Source organism: Glycine max, chromosome 8 (assembly GCF_000004515.6).
Source record: "Glycine max cultivar Williams 82 chromosome 8, Glycine_max_v4.0, whole genome shotgun sequence".
Lineage (NCBI taxonomy): Eukaryota > Viridiplantae > Streptophyta > Magnoliopsida > Fabales > Fabaceae > Glycine > Glycine max.
Window position 1 is genome coordinate 2010832 of NC_038244.2, and position 18506 is coordinate 2029337.

Sequence of the window (18506 nt, forward strand, 5' to 3'; positions counted from 1 at the left end):
TAATTTGAATAAACATGTTTTCCTATAGTTTAACCTGCTAATTAATTTCCCATAATTGGACAGCATATTGTCTCTTAGCAACAAAGAATATTTGATCTGAAATTTCTCGCTCATTCAAAAAGTAGGTACAAGGAATTGAAACCATCAAATTTACACACTAATCATGATACACGAGAAAAAAAATGAAATGAATGATAAATAAACTTATTCGTAGAAATTAGAAAATATATTGGTATACGTCGACAAAAACGCGTCTTGTAGCGAATAGCTAGCTCTAATGGAGTCAATATGATGAATCATTTCATGGTCCAAATGAGGTGTCACGCACCAAATAGTACCCACAGCGGCCAATATTGAAATTGGAGATATAAGATATATCTAAATAGACACGTCCAAGAAAAAGAAAAAAAAAAAGAAAGTTGACTATGCAATTGACAATTCCCTCTGTGGCCGAAACTTACCCGAAATAATAATGCTTTGTTTTTTCATGCAGAGGTATGTAGTATCATAAGATAATATGAGGATGTTTTTGTTTCAAAGGGAGCATAATTGCTGCGATGAATTAGGTTAGCTGAATTTCTAAATCAATATTGATGGATCAACACAATATCGATGAAGTTTTGAGAACGCATGCAATGTACTCTTTTGCGGATCGTTGAAATTTCGTTTCCTTTTTAATTTTGGTATTTTTCGGCTTACTAAAATTCGTATAGAAGACGTCATTATATTATACTCATTAAGCTAAAGAAAATTTGCTAAGCCAATGGCCAGGTCAAGTGCGCGGTTAAAACGCAGACTTGCATTTTAAAGCTTAAACCACAAACTATGGTCGTTTCTTTAAATTTGTCAAACTTAAGAAATAAGTTATACTGCTATCATGCTTAGATTTTTATTTTTTCATCTGGTACACCATGATAACAATGAATAATGAATGGCAATTGCTTTGCACACCAATGTTTTTTCTTGTATGCCAAACATTTTTTGTTATTTTCAAAATTATCCCTAACAAATTTACAGATTCATAATTCATATGGACTCATTACGGATTTGAACATGTGACTTTAGGTTATTAACACAACGCTCTAGCCAACTGAGCTAATAGATCAATTATGTTATAAAATAATTAACGTAACTATATATAACATTAAAAATTTTAATGTATATTTAATGCACATGTAAATTTACATAATAAATTTTATGACAATTAAATATATATTAGAAATTAATGTTCTATCATGTTGTTTCGTATGCACGGTGATTCGTATGAACATATGAATTATCAATTCGTATTATGAATTCGCAAGTTTATGAATTATAAATCTGTAAATTTGTCACGAGTAATTTTGGAAAAAATAAGAAAGTTCTGAGTAAGCAAAGCAATTCGTATGATGAATTTAAGACCTCATATAAGATCTGTAAAAAAAAAAAAAGACCTTATATAAGATCTTCATAAGTTGGGCTAAGATCTTTTTTTTACTGCTGTTGGGCTAAGATCTTGGCAACCAGCAGCATAGCAAGTCATTAATGAATTATAATTTTATCTTAAAAAAATTCGTTACATAAAGCTAATATTCATTTTTTTGCTTTTTTATTATTTTTATCTTGTCTTCAAACATTTTGTCAAAAAAAATAAAACCTTTTCGTCTAACATGCACAAAACTAACTATTAAATAATAAACTTAAAAAAACATTTCAAGATAATAATTATAAATAAAATTTAATCAGGTTATAAATAAATTAAAAAAATCAACCTTAAGTATTACATTACTTCGGGTGTAATTATTGGTTTAGGGTTTAAATAACTTATTGTATAAATTAATTTTATTAGTTCAATTGTTAAATATTTTTATGTTGACTCAACGATCATGCACTAAATTATAGGTAAAAAAGACACTTATAATTATCTAATCTTATTGTTGATATTTACTTGTATTTTTTTTTTAAAAAAAGTACATTGTGCATTAAATTTAATTTATTTCATAAAATATGCACTAGGTGTCAACCACAGGATAGAGTATAAAACTATAAATGAAAACATCAATCTAGGTTTAGTTTAAGCCCAACTCTACTATGGTATCATATCATATCCAGTTCTAAGTTTGATTCAAAGATGTGTGATGTGTTTTGACCCTCAATAACTAAAGAAAAATTCGTTGATATATCTAACATGGGGCATTGCAATTTTAGCAAAAGATACAAGAAATCTGACTTAAAAAAGATTGACACCATACCATATGTATTTCTAAGTTTAAATATTTATGATAAACTACTGTAATTTGCCCGCTTTGTAGGGCTGCAGACAAACAAACAAAAAAAAAAATACTCCGTGTTTCTTTTAAAATGCAAAAGAAATGAAGAAAAAAACAATAAAAAAACACCACATCTTGACACGTGGAATCTTTTTACGGTCAGATAGGTTTTTGATAATACAAAATGACAAAAAAATTAATAAAAATGTTACATATAAGATGCAAGTAGGACCGGTTAAAATAAATAAAGATCAAAAACATCTGTGATCACTGTGCAGCTATCAAAAAAAATAAAATTCTCCACTCTAATATTTCAAGTAAGAAAAAGACGTTTGTGAAATCTATCAATGGTGAATCCCACAAACACCTTGAGTCTCTTACCTACCAGAAAATTTCAAATTTTTATACTAGAGAAAAGCCGAACTCACATCATAATTCGAGATTTTTTTTTTTAATCAGTATGGCTTAAATTGTTAAAAAAAAATCAATATATATATCCACTTACATAAAGAATAAAAGAGTGTTTCATTAATAAATTTTACAATAAATTAAAGATATAAAAAATTAATGATTAATACATTTAAACATGAATTTATATTTTTATAGTTTTAAAAAAGAAAAAAAAAATGTGCTCGCACACTTCATATAGTGAACTTCGCCGTGATAAGATAAGATGCCGTATTCACATACTCATGCATCGAGTAATATATATTTTTCTTTATTCATAACCCATTTTTAGTGCTATAATAATATAAGCCATTGGCTACAAAAATCGAGCACTAATTTAAATCACATCCTCTTATTTTATAATTTCACGTTCCGAACTCTTTTATGTTTTCATTTTTAACACATTTATCCAAAACTGTGTTGAAGACCCCAACTCGGCGGAAATAAATAACAAAGAGTAACTTGTGGATTACGATGTGCTAAATCTGTGGGCTTAGCTTTTACAAATTTGTCGCATTATGCAATTTTATTTCCTTCAAAATTAAAAGATTCGACGACATATAAATTCTTGTTGTACATTATGATTTTATAAGTACATAAAACAAAACTATACAATAATAAAATACAAGCCAAAAAATCAGATTATTTGGTACTCACCAAACCTAGAAACAACTTGTCTCATACACCACATCATTCAAAACTCAAGTAAAATAGTATTCATCATATTGGACAAATCCCTTATTAACGCCAATGGTAAACCAATAAGTCTCATTGGCCTCCAACCCAGCGCAACCCCCAGCACAGGAGGCATCAAATCCAAAATTGCCTATGTTGTGCTAACACCAAACACCAAACAAAACAAAAAAGACATGTTACACTATGTTTTTCTATTTATGTTGCAAGCACAAATATAAGCAGTGTATTCCTAGCATTCCTCAAGCTACAAACACGGAATGTAACAAGAATGTACAGCAGTTTGAAATGACAACAGACAATCTACTCTTTAAGATATCTACCACAGCTATATAAAACCAGCATCTCAACAGAGCAAAAAATTAAAAAGAGAAGGTTGTGAAGAACCAAGATCTCAACAGTAACTGGTTTTAAACTATATCTCTTTATACTGGAAATACAGGTACAAGTGGATAACATGCCACCAATATATAAAAAAAAACTGGAAGGCAATGTAATGTGTTACCTGGGGGAAGTAACTTCTTGCTGAAAAGCAATAAAAGAATAATTTGAAGAATCAGCAGTTACTACACATTTCACAACATTAGACCGGAGGTCATCATACTTTCTTGCATCGGTCGCAGAAATACTATATATGCCTAAAGAACAAAGGGCAAGACTAGTTTCAAGAGTGCTGATATAGGTGGTACAACAGTCCCACTGCTGCTACCACTGGTGTGGTCTTCAACCGTACTTCACGAACAGAATTTAATCTGGCTCGAAAAATGTTTCCATTAGACAATTGTCTCACAAAACGAGTAAACCGATCCCAATTTCGGGATTCAAACAATCTTTTGTCCATTCTTACAAAGTTGAATGAGAAAGGTCGCTTCTCAATCCCATCTGAGTAAAATTTTGACATCTTAAGCACCTGGGTGAATGCACCATCATCCAAATTAGTTGAAAAATTTTGACCTTCGAGTGATATATCACAGAGCCTAGCAACCAGCAAAAGCTGTCTAAGAAAACCTTCAGGACTACCATCTGGATTGATCTTCTGCGTTACAGCATCTTGCATTTCAAAACAAGAGCAGCACATTGAGAATCCATACTTGCTAAACATACGAGCAATGGGTAAGTATCCGTCCCTGTTAGAAGTATTATAATAGCCAGCTGTTAACTCTGATGGGTGGGATTGCATGGCATAATGCCAGTGAATGGCAGCCAATTTTGCTGATATATGGACTTCTGTACCCCTAAATATAGTTTCAGCTTCCCTACAAATCCTCTCCCCATGCAGCAGCAGCATATCTGAGTACCATTCAAGAAAAAATTTACCATATGGTGTGTCCCAAGAGCCACCGTCATTTCTGAAAAAATCAGTATGCTCAGGATTTTGCATCAAACTTTCACTACCAAATGGACCACCATTTCCCCATTCACGCTTTCCAATATTTCTTGCAGAGGCATTCAGAGAAGCAAGCATATACTGGCAGATGGCAAACAATGAAAAAAGTTAAATATGATACTATTCACTGAACATCATAAAGTATGTAAATTGGTTATCGCCAGTCTCCCACAAGTCCACAACACACACAAAGCAACAAGTCTAAAGCTCAACAAACTACAAAGTCATGCCTAAATCTGAATCTTCAACCTACCTTATCATAGCACTGAAACTCTCCAAGTTCATGAGACCAAGCCAAATTTGGCTCCTGTGAAGAGAATGAAGGATATCTTAGTTCACCACCAGGACCCATGCCAATCTGTACACCCTGCAAAACAAAACAGTGTTACACAAATTACAACTAAGATCCAATAGTGATAGCTGGGAATTCGAATATTCATTGTATTATAACATCCCAAAATCACCATAGAAACTTACTGTGATGACAACGCCAAGCAAAGACTCAAAAGTGTCCCTAAAATTCCTCATAAAATCTGCATATGCTTGAATAGGAGAACGCCCACATAACACAGGCAGAATATCACATCCAAGGGAAATGTATTCAATATTTCTTTGTCCAAACCTGTCACAATACGCTAACTCTGTATCTTTCTGTATCTCATCAAGCACCCATAGAGGAAGTGGCATCCTACACAAGGGGGACAAACTTCCACAGTATGAGGCTCATGACTAGGAAACAATACCTACCTACAAAAATGGTAATAATAATTCAAAATAAACCAAATCAACTCTGCTTAGATCATCAACATAACCCAGGTCAAACGTCCATAAAACATTGCATAAAAAAGTTACACGCTTGAATTATCATTTCCCCACACTATTAAAACATATTATAAGAAAAAGAAACTACTCTTAGAATTTGAAATTCGGTCTAACTCAATCGTGGGAGTACAGGTATCCCTTCCTTATATATACTATTTTGTGTCATATCACTACACACCCCTCATGTTAAAGACTGGACGTCTCAAACAATGAAAATCTGCATTTTGCAAGAATAGGCTCTAATAACATATTAGAATTTAAAAGTTATATCTTACTTATATACACATTTTACGCATCGAGTGCTGGACATCTCGAGTATTAAATTAGCAAAATTTGGCATCTACCCGATAACAGATAGGCTGACAGGACCAACAACCACTACTAGGATAGGTTCAGATACCATGTTAGAATTTGGAAAATGAGTTTAGACCTAACTCAACCCAAAAACTAGCTATCTTACAAGGTGAGAGTTGTCCACCACTTGTATACATTATTTTGATGGTATCGTTAAGGAATCTTGAACTATTACCACATACCAATTGGGGTCAAGGTGTGATTTCCAAGAATTACCACATACCAATTGGGATCATCAGGTCCCGTGCCATGCTGATGAAAGGCGAGAACCGCCCGAACCTTAAGGCCACACTTGCACGCCATCGCGACGAGTTCCTCATACCCTCTCCAATCGTAAACCCTAGGTTTCTTCTTCTCAACCAATCCCCACCAAATTTCAATAACCACGCCTTCCACGCCGGCCGTGGCAAGCGCCTTAAGCGAGAACATCATCGCCTTGGGCCTCGCGACACGGCCATCCCGACCGATGGAATTCACCGGCAGCGTGACGAAGACCGGCGAGCCGCGGCGACGGCGCTGCGGAGAGAAGTCGTGGTGGAGCTGGTAGGCGACGTCGCCGCCGCCGTTGTCCGGCGAGAGGGAGCCGCCGGCGTCGGGGGACCTGGAGGAGTTGAGGCGCGAAGAGACGAGGGCGGGGCGGAGAGGGGGAGAGCGGGCTCGGAAGGTGACGCGGCAGGGGAAGCGAGTTAGGTGAGTGGAATCGGTCCGAGTGGAGACGAAGGAGAAGCTGGCGGTGGATTGGGACAGGATGGCCATTGATTGGAGAGTTAGGGTTTGAGAGAGTGTGTATTACATAAAAATAGAAGAGAAGAGAGGGAGCACAGTGTGTGAGAATGAGAGTGAGGTGAGGAATGCAATTGCATACAACACTGTACTTCTCGCCCAGGATGTGCTTGTGGAGGAGAGATTATATGCCATTTTTCACTTTTTCATTTTAAAAATAAGATGCCCTTCTTGTTGTTCTATAACTTTAATTTCTATCATCTAATAAGAAATTAACATTGAATTTTAAAGAAATTATTACAAAACTAGAGAATATACATAATGTTATGATTAAATATTAGTCAAAAAAAATATAGTATTACTATATTCATAATATATGATATGATCTCCAATGCATTTTAATTTTTTAATTAATTTGGTTAAATTACTTTTATATGTTATAAATTTAAAACAAAGTTTATTTCAAATATTAATTTTGTCTAACTGCAACACTGTGAATCTTTGTTGTCGCCATTGTAATATAAAACATAAAATAAAAAGTTATTGATACAGCGTAGAAGCCAAGTAAAATTAATTCTCTTAAAAAAATAAAATTAATTAATTAATTAATGGTATAAAAAGGTAAGCAATAATAATATTTAGATAACACAAAAAAAATATTTAGAAAAATGCTGTGTTGATTTATTAGGTTAGTATTTTGCACGTATTGAGAAGGTTGGAAAGAGAATTTGCATATGAAAAAAATAAAACTAAAAGTTAAGTTATCAATAATGAAGTAAACAAGTACTGTTCACACAAAAATTTGCAATTATTTTAATAATATCATTAAAATATGTATACCGTGGTTTTCAATTTAAACGATGTCAATTTCACTTTTTATTTGATTATTCTTTAAATGTTTATTACAAACATTTATCTTTCATCTTTTTCTCTATTTAAGTAACATGACATCAACAGTTACTTTTAGATTTTTTATGACTAATATATTTAAGTGTGTTTGGAGTTATAGTGCAATAAAAGCAACTTAACTAAATTCATTTTTCACATTTTTTACGTGATTTTTGCTACCTCGCCGCAACTAAATACGTGCTAAAACAATTAATTAATTTGCTGTTAGCACTTAAGTTTTTTATACGTGCTAGACCCCCTTGATTGTTAACACTTAAGTTTTCACTATTTATAGTTTTTTTTCCCTAGAAATTCCATTATTATATATATTAATATCATTCAACTTTTATAACAAATTTAAAAAAAAAACTTATCTATTCATATTTTATACAAAAATTTCTATTTGACTTATTTTCATTTATATATTTATAAAACCTTGCCTATAAAAAAAATTGAAATATACAATTAAAGAAACATACAAAAACTAAATTAAGTAAGTTAGTCAAATATGTTTTCAGTGAAAAAATATGGCTAAAAGATAATACATATATATATATATAACAATAGAAATAATACTTTATGCTTATTATATTAATATACATTTTCTATGAAGATGAGTGAATGTAAATAAAAATGATAGAGATTTATTAATAAATAATGTGGCAATTATAAGGAAAAACTTTTACATTGTACGTAGGTATTTTTTGTACCCGATTTATTACATTTTGTACAACCAATACAAGAAAATTTATCCTGAAAATAGTAGAGGAAAATTTTTAAGCTCGGTCAGTTAACGCAAGAAATACATAGGTCATATGCAAGCTATAAGTAGTAAAATTGAATCAAGACTCAATCATTAATGTTATTTTAGAAAACAATGTACTACAAAATTAATGCACCGCCATGTTTTTCCTTAAGATAAGGGTTTGCGTCAGAGAAAATGATATCATAAAGCTTAATCATAGTAAACAAAATCAATCCATTGTGTAAGTTACGTGTAGAGGCTTGCTTTTTATGCTTCTCTGTTGTTTGTTTGCGAATTTTTATAAATTTTCTAAACATCTAATATTTTGTTAATTCAATTCAAGTAGATATTAAAGTAACTATCATTCCAAACAACAAAGTTTTGGCTAAAGGATAATGTACCCTTGGCGCACGCAGTTCAATTAAATCCTATTAAAATATCTTTATGGAAATTTAATTGTTGAATAGACATTTTTGTAAATTCATTACAGCAAATATTTTTATTTTTTAATAAAGGTTGGTGCAATGTCAAGATTGGAGTACACGCAAAATTACTTGTGAGAAAAGATAATCGGAAAAATCATAGCAATAGCCAATAAGAAGATAAGCAACGTCAGTACATCAGCTCTTTTTCAAAAATTGTTTCTTTTTTTAACAAAAAAGTAACAGAAATCAGATATTAATACATTCTAATTAAATTCAGTTAAAAAACACAAGCAGCTCAAGTTATAAATAATTCGAATATCCATTAATTATGCACAATCAGTTGAGTGTTCTTCTGTTCGGGACACCGACCAATATCCCAAGAAATACAATTATGACATTTGACATCTTGTAACACTTGCCGAACCCGCTTCAAATTGCATGCTGGTGTCGGAACCAACTTGGTACAACTCTATTGAATGCCACATAAACACGCTATAACAATTTGCTTGGCGTGGGCTACCTACCACTAAGGGCATCTAAAAATCATGTTAGTTATCTCACTGACACGAATCTAAATCATGCACATACACGACATACGACATTCAAAACTACGGCAGCGAAAAAGAAACTACCATGACACGTTACTCATATATGCGACTTTAAGAAACAACTCATGAATAAATATAAACTTTGATGCGGGAGACAAAAAAATATTTGAATAATTTCAAGGAACGGCTAAAATATGTTGCATTACCTTGTCCCAAACACATGGATGGACTAAGATGATTGTTTCACTCTACAGCCAATAGTAAAAGGAAAAAAAAATAGTAAAGGACATAATATCTGGACCACCACCATAGACTCCAAAACATTCAATAACTCATGCAAGCCCAATAGTTACGGTATTGGCAGATATCATGGGATATCTCCTTTCTTGCTCCTTCCCCCCATTTCACCCTGTTTCTCCTCCTGTACGAAACCGCATCTTTTCTGCCAAGTTAGCAGAAAGATTGGTCATCACCCACCGACTTCCTCCATAGCAATGCAGAACAATAAATTTTAAAAAAATAAAAATGAAAAAGCAGACTCCATGACCATGTTGCTGACATGAAATGCAGACAACCAAAGGACCGAACACCTGTTCCCAAAAATGGTGATGACCCGACTCATGTATGCAGTTGAGACCCCCACACGCAACAAATGCAAATGTATGCAAGAGAACTAGAAGCCAGGAAATAGCAACAGCCTCAAAAAGAAATTGCTCGACTGATTGCCAACTTGGCCCATTCCGCAGATTCCTTAATCAAATGATCATCAGATGATAAACACTCTTTAAGGAAGTCTTTGCTGGACACAGATTGCTGAATCAACGGGCCAGCGTTACTACCCAAAGTATCAGCTAAATCTCCAAGCACGCCAATTGCTGTCTTAGTCACAACATCATCCCTGAAAGGACAAGACGCACCAATAAATTATTAAAAAATACAAAATTCAAAGGCAGAATTATTAGAATATACAGAAATTTACTTACATGTCCTTCTCATTATACAAACTATCCAAGAATTGCAGCACATGAGGAGCATATGGCATCAGAAGCTGGGTCTTTGGGGAACCTTTAAACCCTTGGAAGATCCCTGAGTATGCCTCTAGAATTCCATTTCTCAAAGAATTAGTGTATTCTGTCATATCGTCATCAGCACCAGATGTATGAGCAGAGAGCTCTGCGGCACTCTGAAGCATAGGCATTGCATATAACAGGTATTTCTCAAAGTTTTCTCCAATTGCCAAGGCAATGTCTCCAAAACATGAAAAAATAGGAGGCTTAACGGACCTATGCAACTGATTGCTAGACAAATCCTTAAGAAGTTGGGTCATTATCCCATCACAATAAGGCAGTATTTTCTCCTCCAAGGCTCTGCATACATCACCAACCACACCCACTGTGATAGCACAAACCTGGTAGTCCTCGAAATTTTGGAGACCCATCTCCAAATACTTGTAAAATTCTGTCATGTATTTCGCAAAATCAGCACCGGTTGCATAGGCCAAAGCCCCAATGGCAAGCATAGCCTCCTCATGAGCTGTTGCACTTCGAGAAGCAAACACTCTCAAAAACAAACCCATAATTTGGTCAGCATACTGCATGAAATGATATTTTGTTGGTTCAGATGATCCTAACTTCTGTATGATAACCTGCAAGCAACCACATAGAAGGCCTTGTAACTCATTCTGCCTCTCGTCGGATGAAACCTTCTGATTCTCAAGAGTCTGATGGAGTTCCATCATGATGAGAGGAACAAGTTGTACCACCATAGGAGCTGTTTCATCATTAGAACACCTCACTACTTCATTTAACGCTTCATAGGCTGCTGTTCTAAGGCGGGATTCTCCAGCATCCTCTCTGTGAGTTACAGTGAGGAGAGCATGAACAATTTCTTGGAAGAAGGGGGTCAACGGAGAGGATGCAGATCCAGCATCCTCATAGCCTTGGGCAAGAAAATAAAGAGCACCACAAGCCTTCTCAGCAACATTTGGAACATCTTTCATGCTCTGAAGCAGCACAGTAATAATCTGTTGGCAGTTTGCTGGAGTGATAATGGGAGTATCCAGAGCTGATCCATGCAAAAATTCGAACATTCGCCCAAGAGTCCATGCAGTTGTGTCCTTCACATGATTATTCGGATCTTTCATCAATGCAGTGAGCATGAAATTCAAAGCCATATTCACCAATGGCACAAGTTTATCAGGAGATGGACCTTCTAAAATAGAGCCAAAGGCATAAGTTGCAGCTTCCCTTTGCCTCCAATCTGGTTTGGTTATATTCTCTTCAATAAACGGCATAACCAAAGGTACAATGTCATCACCAACTGTCCGTGCAACTAATCCCAAGCAGGTACCTCCAGCCATAGCAATGTTCCATGCTCCTTCATCCTGGTCTTGATCTTCTTCTTGCTTCAGCAGTGTCTCCAATAACATGGGGACAAGAAATGAAAGTGCCTGTTTAATAAAATAAAAGCAGGGAACCTCTGAATCCCCACTGAAATCACCTCCATATTCTTCTAGTATATCAATTTCTTCGTCACATATTGAACTCCAAAACTCAATTGCCTGAAGTGCAACTGGCTCCTCATCTTCCCTCACAGCCTTGGCAGTGATGTTGAAGATATCTTGGATATAAGGAGCTAACTTTTCATAGTATGTCGAAGAAATAGCTACCAAGCACTCAAATGCTGCTCGTCGAATCTTCAGTTCAGGAGATTGTGTTGTCTCACACACAATTCTCATGATATAATCCCGCTCCATGTCATTCGAAAAATTTGCCTGGGCAAAACCCAATGCATTGTACAATGCTTTTATGGCAGCAAGCCTGACATCGTTGTTTTCTTCTGTTGAATTCATCCCTTGAACAACAGCAGTGAGTATCTTATTTACATGATCCTGGTCTACTACATCTGGGGAAACTTCTTCGCAGATGTATCCAAGGGTCTCAAGTGTTGCCTGTCTTGTAGGGGCAGGAAGCTGATGAGCATTAGACAACAGGGATCCTATCAATTCAGGCCACTGTTTATGAGGCAACTCAATGCCAGCAACTTTAGCAATAACCTGTGATGCAGTTGATCGGGCATCAAGAGAAGGGGAAGAAAGTGTCCTCAACAAGAATGCCTTAATCTGAGCTTTCAAGGTTGGGTCCAATGACAGCCATCTTTGGACAAATTCTATTTTTCTGTGCTGCTCTTTAGCATCCAGAGCATTCTTGAGAATTAAACCTGCTAGCTTCCGACTCTCTGCAGGCTTCTCGTCATTTGCCAGTTCCCCAGCAAGAGAAAATAAGAAACTTGGAAGATTCTGTTCCTGAAATTGTTTCAGGCTTTCCTCGGCTTGTTTCCTTAATGTTCCATCCACTGCTTGGGCATTTAAAAGGATTTGAGTAACCTCCATGGCCATCTCTGAACCTGAAACTCATATAAAAGCATTGAAAAACTATCCACCAAACAAACTAGCAACCATGACTTATCACAAACATTAGTATGAAAAATATAACTTCACCAAATAACAAAATACAAGCAAAATAAGGAAAAAATTCAAGTCTCAAATTCATTCACCTTAATATCATATCAATACTAGAGACTTTAAAGGACATGGCACAATAAAAAATGCAAAAAACAAAAATGAATGTACATATTAACAAAAAATGGACATAGCTCACAATGAAAAAATGCAAAATATTTTCAGACCTAAAGTATTAACAACAAAACACCAGGTGTTCAGTGTGCAACAAATTAAAAAGTGGTGGGAATAAGAAAGACGAATAAATCGTAATTGATAGACAGAGTGTCGTGTATGTGTTACGGCTATGAGCCTGTGACACCATAAAGCAGACAAAACTTGACTCCTGAAGTGCATTCTCATTATCTCAGCAGCAAAAAAATAAAAATAAAAAGATATTGATATATATAACCATTGTACAAACAGCATAGATAAAACCAGTGTTTTCTACTCAAGAGAAATGACCTAACCCTCACATAAACCCCATTTCACCATATAAAGAGAACATAGCAATAACAAGTGTATAAAAAATATTAAGAAGTAACCCCAAAAATTCAACAAACTACATCCCTAATAATCAAAATGGAAATATCCCATTACTCAGAAAATACGCTTCAGCACATTCAAGCACTGTTTGCAGAGGTCCTAACAGATCGAAAATGAAAGAGGATAATAACTCCATATCGATTTTCTACATTTCCTCAACAACCAAACAATACAGTGCATCAACACTCCCGAATCAAATAAAACCCAAAAATCAAACAGTACTAAAAAAGAAAGTTCACGAAGTGATTCCAATCGTAAACGAAATAAAACAAAAACCCAAATCAGTGGAATGAGTAAAACCACTGGCTAAAGCGGCTGAAGCAGTGAATAATAATAAGGAAAACAAAGCGAAGGCTCTAATTTAGGGATTATATCGAGTATAAGAAACTCAATAGAAGGGAGAACTCACTCAGGGACGGCGAGTTAACGAGTGGAATCGGCGATTGAGAAAGCGAGTTGAAACTGAAGTGAGGGAGCGCGGCGACTCTGAAACCCTAGCAGAGTGTGGGAAAAAGCAGAGACGCCAATGTTTTAAGTATTTTCAGTTCTTCAATACTTGCTTTTTTATATTCGCTGTAGGACACACCCGAGAAATATCCACCGTAGATTCAAATAGGGTTAACCTCCACACTACGATCTTCCCCATCAACGGCTCTATTTTGAAATGCTTGCTCGATCTCGATTTTCATTTTTCGTGTGCGAGCGGTGTCATTTGGGGCCACGCGACATTTCCCGCGCGTGTGTACGGGCTACGGGTTCAAATCAATGCCTTATGATGTGAGGTATCGCTCGATTCTTTTCTACGCGCCGTGTCAATGGTGTCGGCTTTGCAGTCACTTGATTATGGGGGTATTATAACCGCTATCATTGTTCTCTTTCTTACCAAATCAAAATACTATATCTTATGGTATATAGCTATACTCACTGTTACTGCTATTTTTCTTTTTCTTTTTTTTAAATCACTTTTTCTGAGTTTAATCATCATATAATAATAACGTATTAGTAAATTATAAATTGTTTTTAACAATTTTAAAAATAATTATAATAAAAATTAACATACAAACATATATTATGGTTAAATCATAATATAATGATCAGCTTAAAAATATTGTTTTTCATTTTTTATTGTTATAATGAAAAATTAATATTAATAATTTACAATTAATTATTAATTTTAAAAATATATATATATACATTTAAGTTAAAAGTTTATCATATACTGTAATAGTTTTTTCAACAAAAAAATAGCTTACAATTAAATTACGAGAAAAAAATTACATTATTATATTAGTTAAAATATTAATAAATCATTTGTTCGAGTCATACTAGACTCTATCTTTTTTAGGAAGATCTTGTAAATAAAAAAATATTATTATAAAAAAATTATAAAAACTAAATTAATATTTTTCCGATCTTACATGCTCAATATCCTCAATATCAATATTAACAAGAGAATGCTTTTTCTTATCAATTTAATTTAATAGGGCGTGGTCCATTATTGGATAGAAAATAGTTTTTCTTATCAATTAAATTTGTTCTTTTATTTTTTTACAACTTAAATATCAATAATAATTATATTGCTAAGTAAAAAATTGTAATTTTTCTTCTTCTTACTCTTTCTCTTTATTTGACTGATGACTCTTAATCTTTCTCTTGAAAACCAAAAGGGCCGAATTCTTCCCACGAACTAATTGATCAATGAAAAGCAAAGGTTATCCCTCACTCCCCCTTTACCTTATAGGTAGCAAACTTTGAAGAATAAAGAGGACTCAGAGGAGAGCTTAAGCGGTAAACCAAATGAAGCCTTTCTTTATCTTCTAAAATATTAAATTTTAAACAATCCTATATAATTTTACGAAGGTCGTCGTATTCAACCTTATATCAATGTTCTTTGATCAATATTAAAATAAAAAGGCCGTCGAGATTAAAACTCAATTATATAAGACTTCCGCTACTATTGTCGTCATTAGATGCAAGTGGGTGGGTATACAGGCTTTTGCCACCCAAAGAGTTGGGGTGGTGCTTACATCAACACATGTTCAAAAAATCAAATTTTATCTCCACACATAATAGTAAAAAAAAAAATGATGTCGAATAAATGTGGCATCCAAAACATTTTTGTATAGTTATTATAATAATGTCTTACAAAAATCCAAAGCCCACTCGTTCATCCTTTGGCCTCCACAATAGAGTTAAGGTCACTAATAATCTAATACTCATCCAAAAACCATTTATGGAAAGAAAAAAAAAAGCATGTGTCTCCACATTGATTAAAAAGGTTGGCTTTTACTCTTGATAATGTCACTAACATGCCTTTTGACCATCATATTACTTGTTCCTTTAATATTTTAAGAGAGGTAAGTTGGCGTATTATCTCTCCCAACTGGTAATTGCTGCTTATTATCAAAGTCCTTGTCTCGAAAAAAACAACCATGAAGAGTAAGTGCAGGGATTTTTTTTTTAGAAAGGAAAAACTAATTACTTCATTTTATTTATAATAATTGCATCGATACAAAAGGGAATACCATAAACAACATATATGTATGCTAGCATGAAATCTTTAATGCTGTAATGCATGCCCTTGCAAGAGATTGTGTAGTTAGATTGGCTTGCCTCCTTGCATAACTCATTGGAGTTGAAATTCAACTATGCCTGCATTTTGACAAAATTGCATGATAAGTGTTGAGGCCAGTAACTGCAGAATCTAGATTATCTGTGATCATCTTGCATTTCTGTTATCCATTTAATTAATGCCTTGATAGAGTGCGCATGCGTCAGCCTCAGAAGGTTGAGGAGATCCTGGAAAAAGGCATGTTCGAGCTTTTAAGAAAGTTCCATTAATTACTATCACACAAACACATACCTAATCCAAAGGATTTTTTTTATCTCTGAAAATTGCAGCGTCTAAGTTGCGCGCACTTCATGTGTCCGGTTTTCTCCAATGAATATGGGATTGCTGCTGGTTGTGAAGTGTAGCCATGTTATTCTTTCCACTTCTATCGTCTACTGGCTCTTAAGGTTGTTACTTTTCCACTTCCTTTGTGTTTTATTAGTTGCTTAAGTGTTATTAGTTATGTATATATACGTTGTTTTTTTAGTCTAGATAACGACTCAATTAGTTATTGTAATTTAAATTGTATTCATTTTTTTTTATTAGTTGCCAAATAAAAAATAAACTTTCCAGCATTACATTGGTCGGAATGGAATTCTACCTGAATCATTTAGATAAGGTAAATATCGCTGTTATGAATAGATAAAACATTCTTGGAGGGTAGAAATTTTATTACAAATGGTCAACACAGGTGTTTTAACGAATTTGAGTAAATACTTTACACTTATATGACACTATTTTTTATTTTAAATGTAATCATATAAAAATGATTTTAAAACATATGAAAAATTGTCAAAACAATCCAAATTGAACGATAAAAAAGGTTAATTTGATTTAATGTTGCATTTAAGTCAAACAATATCAGATTAGATACTATTTATATGCTTTGTTTGCATCACTTTTTGTCAAGAAATCAAATTAAACCGGTTGTGAATACTCTTAAATCTATTATTGGTATGCTATTATTTTCAATTTAATATTAAATAATTTTTATTACAAATTTTGAAAAATCCTATTATGTTTAAAATATTGTATTTAAATTTAAATTAATTTGAATATTATATAATTAAATAATACAATAAAATATGTTAGTTTATATGATTAAATGATTATATATAACAAATAATATTCACCTTTTAACTGGAATTTGATAATAAAAACAATAATTACATATAAAAAATATTCACCTTTGAACTATAATTTAATAATAACTAGATAGTATCCGTGGAATATATGATGAGTTTATTGAGAAGTGAGTGAATATGTATATAAAAAATATGTCTGTAATGCTATTAATTTGTTATATTACTTTTCTTTTACTGTAATGTAAACTGTTATATTACTTAAAAATATAAAACTAAATCAAATTTTTGCAATAAGAAACTTCTTCATTAATATTATTAGTTGATTTGTTTAAAAAAATTATATGATTTTTTTTAACTTTAAATTGAATCCTTAAACGGATACAAGAACTTGTTTATTTTATGCTGAAAAAACAAACGATGAAGAATATATTTTTTACAAAAAAAATATAATAAAAACTATATAATAAAAACTATATAATATGCACGATGCCCACATAATTCATCGTTAAAAACTTACCATCTATTGAACACTTCTTCTCACTCTCAATTATAACACCTAACCCGCATCCATAAAAATATTTTACTAGAGACAACAAAAATCAAAAGAAAAAATAAAAAACAAAAGTGTAAAATAAAATATTTTACAAGCAAAGAAGACACAAACAAATTACTTTTCCTTCCAAGGTAGGCAATAATATCTACACCTATAACCAAAGACCAAACGATATGTATAAGAAAAGAGAGAGAAGAAAAACAAATTAAAGGAGAAAATATAAAAACAAAGATTGCAACTCCATCAAACTACTATCATGACTGATCATCAGCATGGCTTGAAATTACAAAAATTAAACAAAAACAATAAAAAATAACAATCAATCAATTAGTCAAAAAAAAAAATATCAGACGAGAAAAAATAAGTTGCAGTACTACTTTCAGTTTCACAATTTATAAATAATAGAGAAGTAATAAAAAAATTAAAGAAATCAAAATCATAATAAAAAGCAACAAAAATATTTATTTAATTCAATCAAAGTTTATCGATATAAAATAAAATTTCCAAAAATAATTTATATAGAAATAATATTTTTTAAATTATCAATTCAAATTAAAATAATAATAATAATAAATAAAATATATTATTGGTTCATATTGATGTGAAATTTAAATAAATAATATAATGATTTTTTTATTAATATGTAATCAATTAATTATTACTTCATTCACCAAAAAAAATTATTACTTTTTGAATCAATTAGTAATTAAAGTAATATGAATTAAAAATATTTATTTTTTTATCGTAATTTTGAATTTTAAAAAAATTGAGTCATCATTTTACTAGATTACAATACTACTTTCAATTTTATAATTTACAGAAAATAGAGAAGATGTATTTTATTAAAAAAAAACTGAATCATAAAAAAAACAAAATATTTATCTTATTCAACTACAGTTTATTAAAATTTATTTATGAAAATAAATTATTT

General features: G+C 32.6%; 2 protein-coding genes across 3 annotated transcripts; both read right to left on the reverse strand.

The window, feature by feature from the left end:
• Positions 1-3319: 3319 nt before the first annotated feature.
• Positions 3320-6889, reverse strand: LOC100787834 (beta-amylase 1, chloroplastic). Of its 2 annotated transcripts, XR_005892503.1 has the most exons (5): positions 6176-6889; positions 5254-5464; positions 5030-5143; positions 3895-4857; positions 3320-3532 (listed from the first exon to the last, which is right to left on the reverse strand). XR_005892503.1 is itself a non-coding variant. In XM_003532399.5 (4 exons), exons 1-4 carry the CDS (start codon positions 6706-6708, stop codon positions 4054-4056), a joined length of 1662 nt encoding a protein of 553 aa, XP_003532447.1. In that variant the 5' UTR covers positions 6709-6881; the 3' UTR covers positions 3320-4053. The 2 variants fall into 2 exon arrangements, 1 of the variants encoding a protein (XP_003532447.1); XM_003532399.5 differs by having other exon boundaries at positions 3320-4857; positions 6176-6881.
• A 2566-nt stretch (positions 6890-9455) lies between these two features.
• Positions 9456-13882, reverse strand: LOC100818831 (importin subunit beta-1). The gene is made up of 3 exons (XM_006584715.4): positions 13736-13882; positions 10265-12686; positions 9456-10179 (listed from the first exon to the last, which is right to left on the reverse strand). Exons 2-3 carry the CDS (start codon positions 12676-12678, stop codon positions 9981-9983), a joined length of 2613 nt encoding a protein of 870 aa, XP_006584778.1. The 5' UTR covers positions 12679-12686; positions 13736-13882; the 3' UTR covers positions 9456-9980.
• Between the last annotated feature and the right edge of the window lie 4624 nt (positions 13883-18506).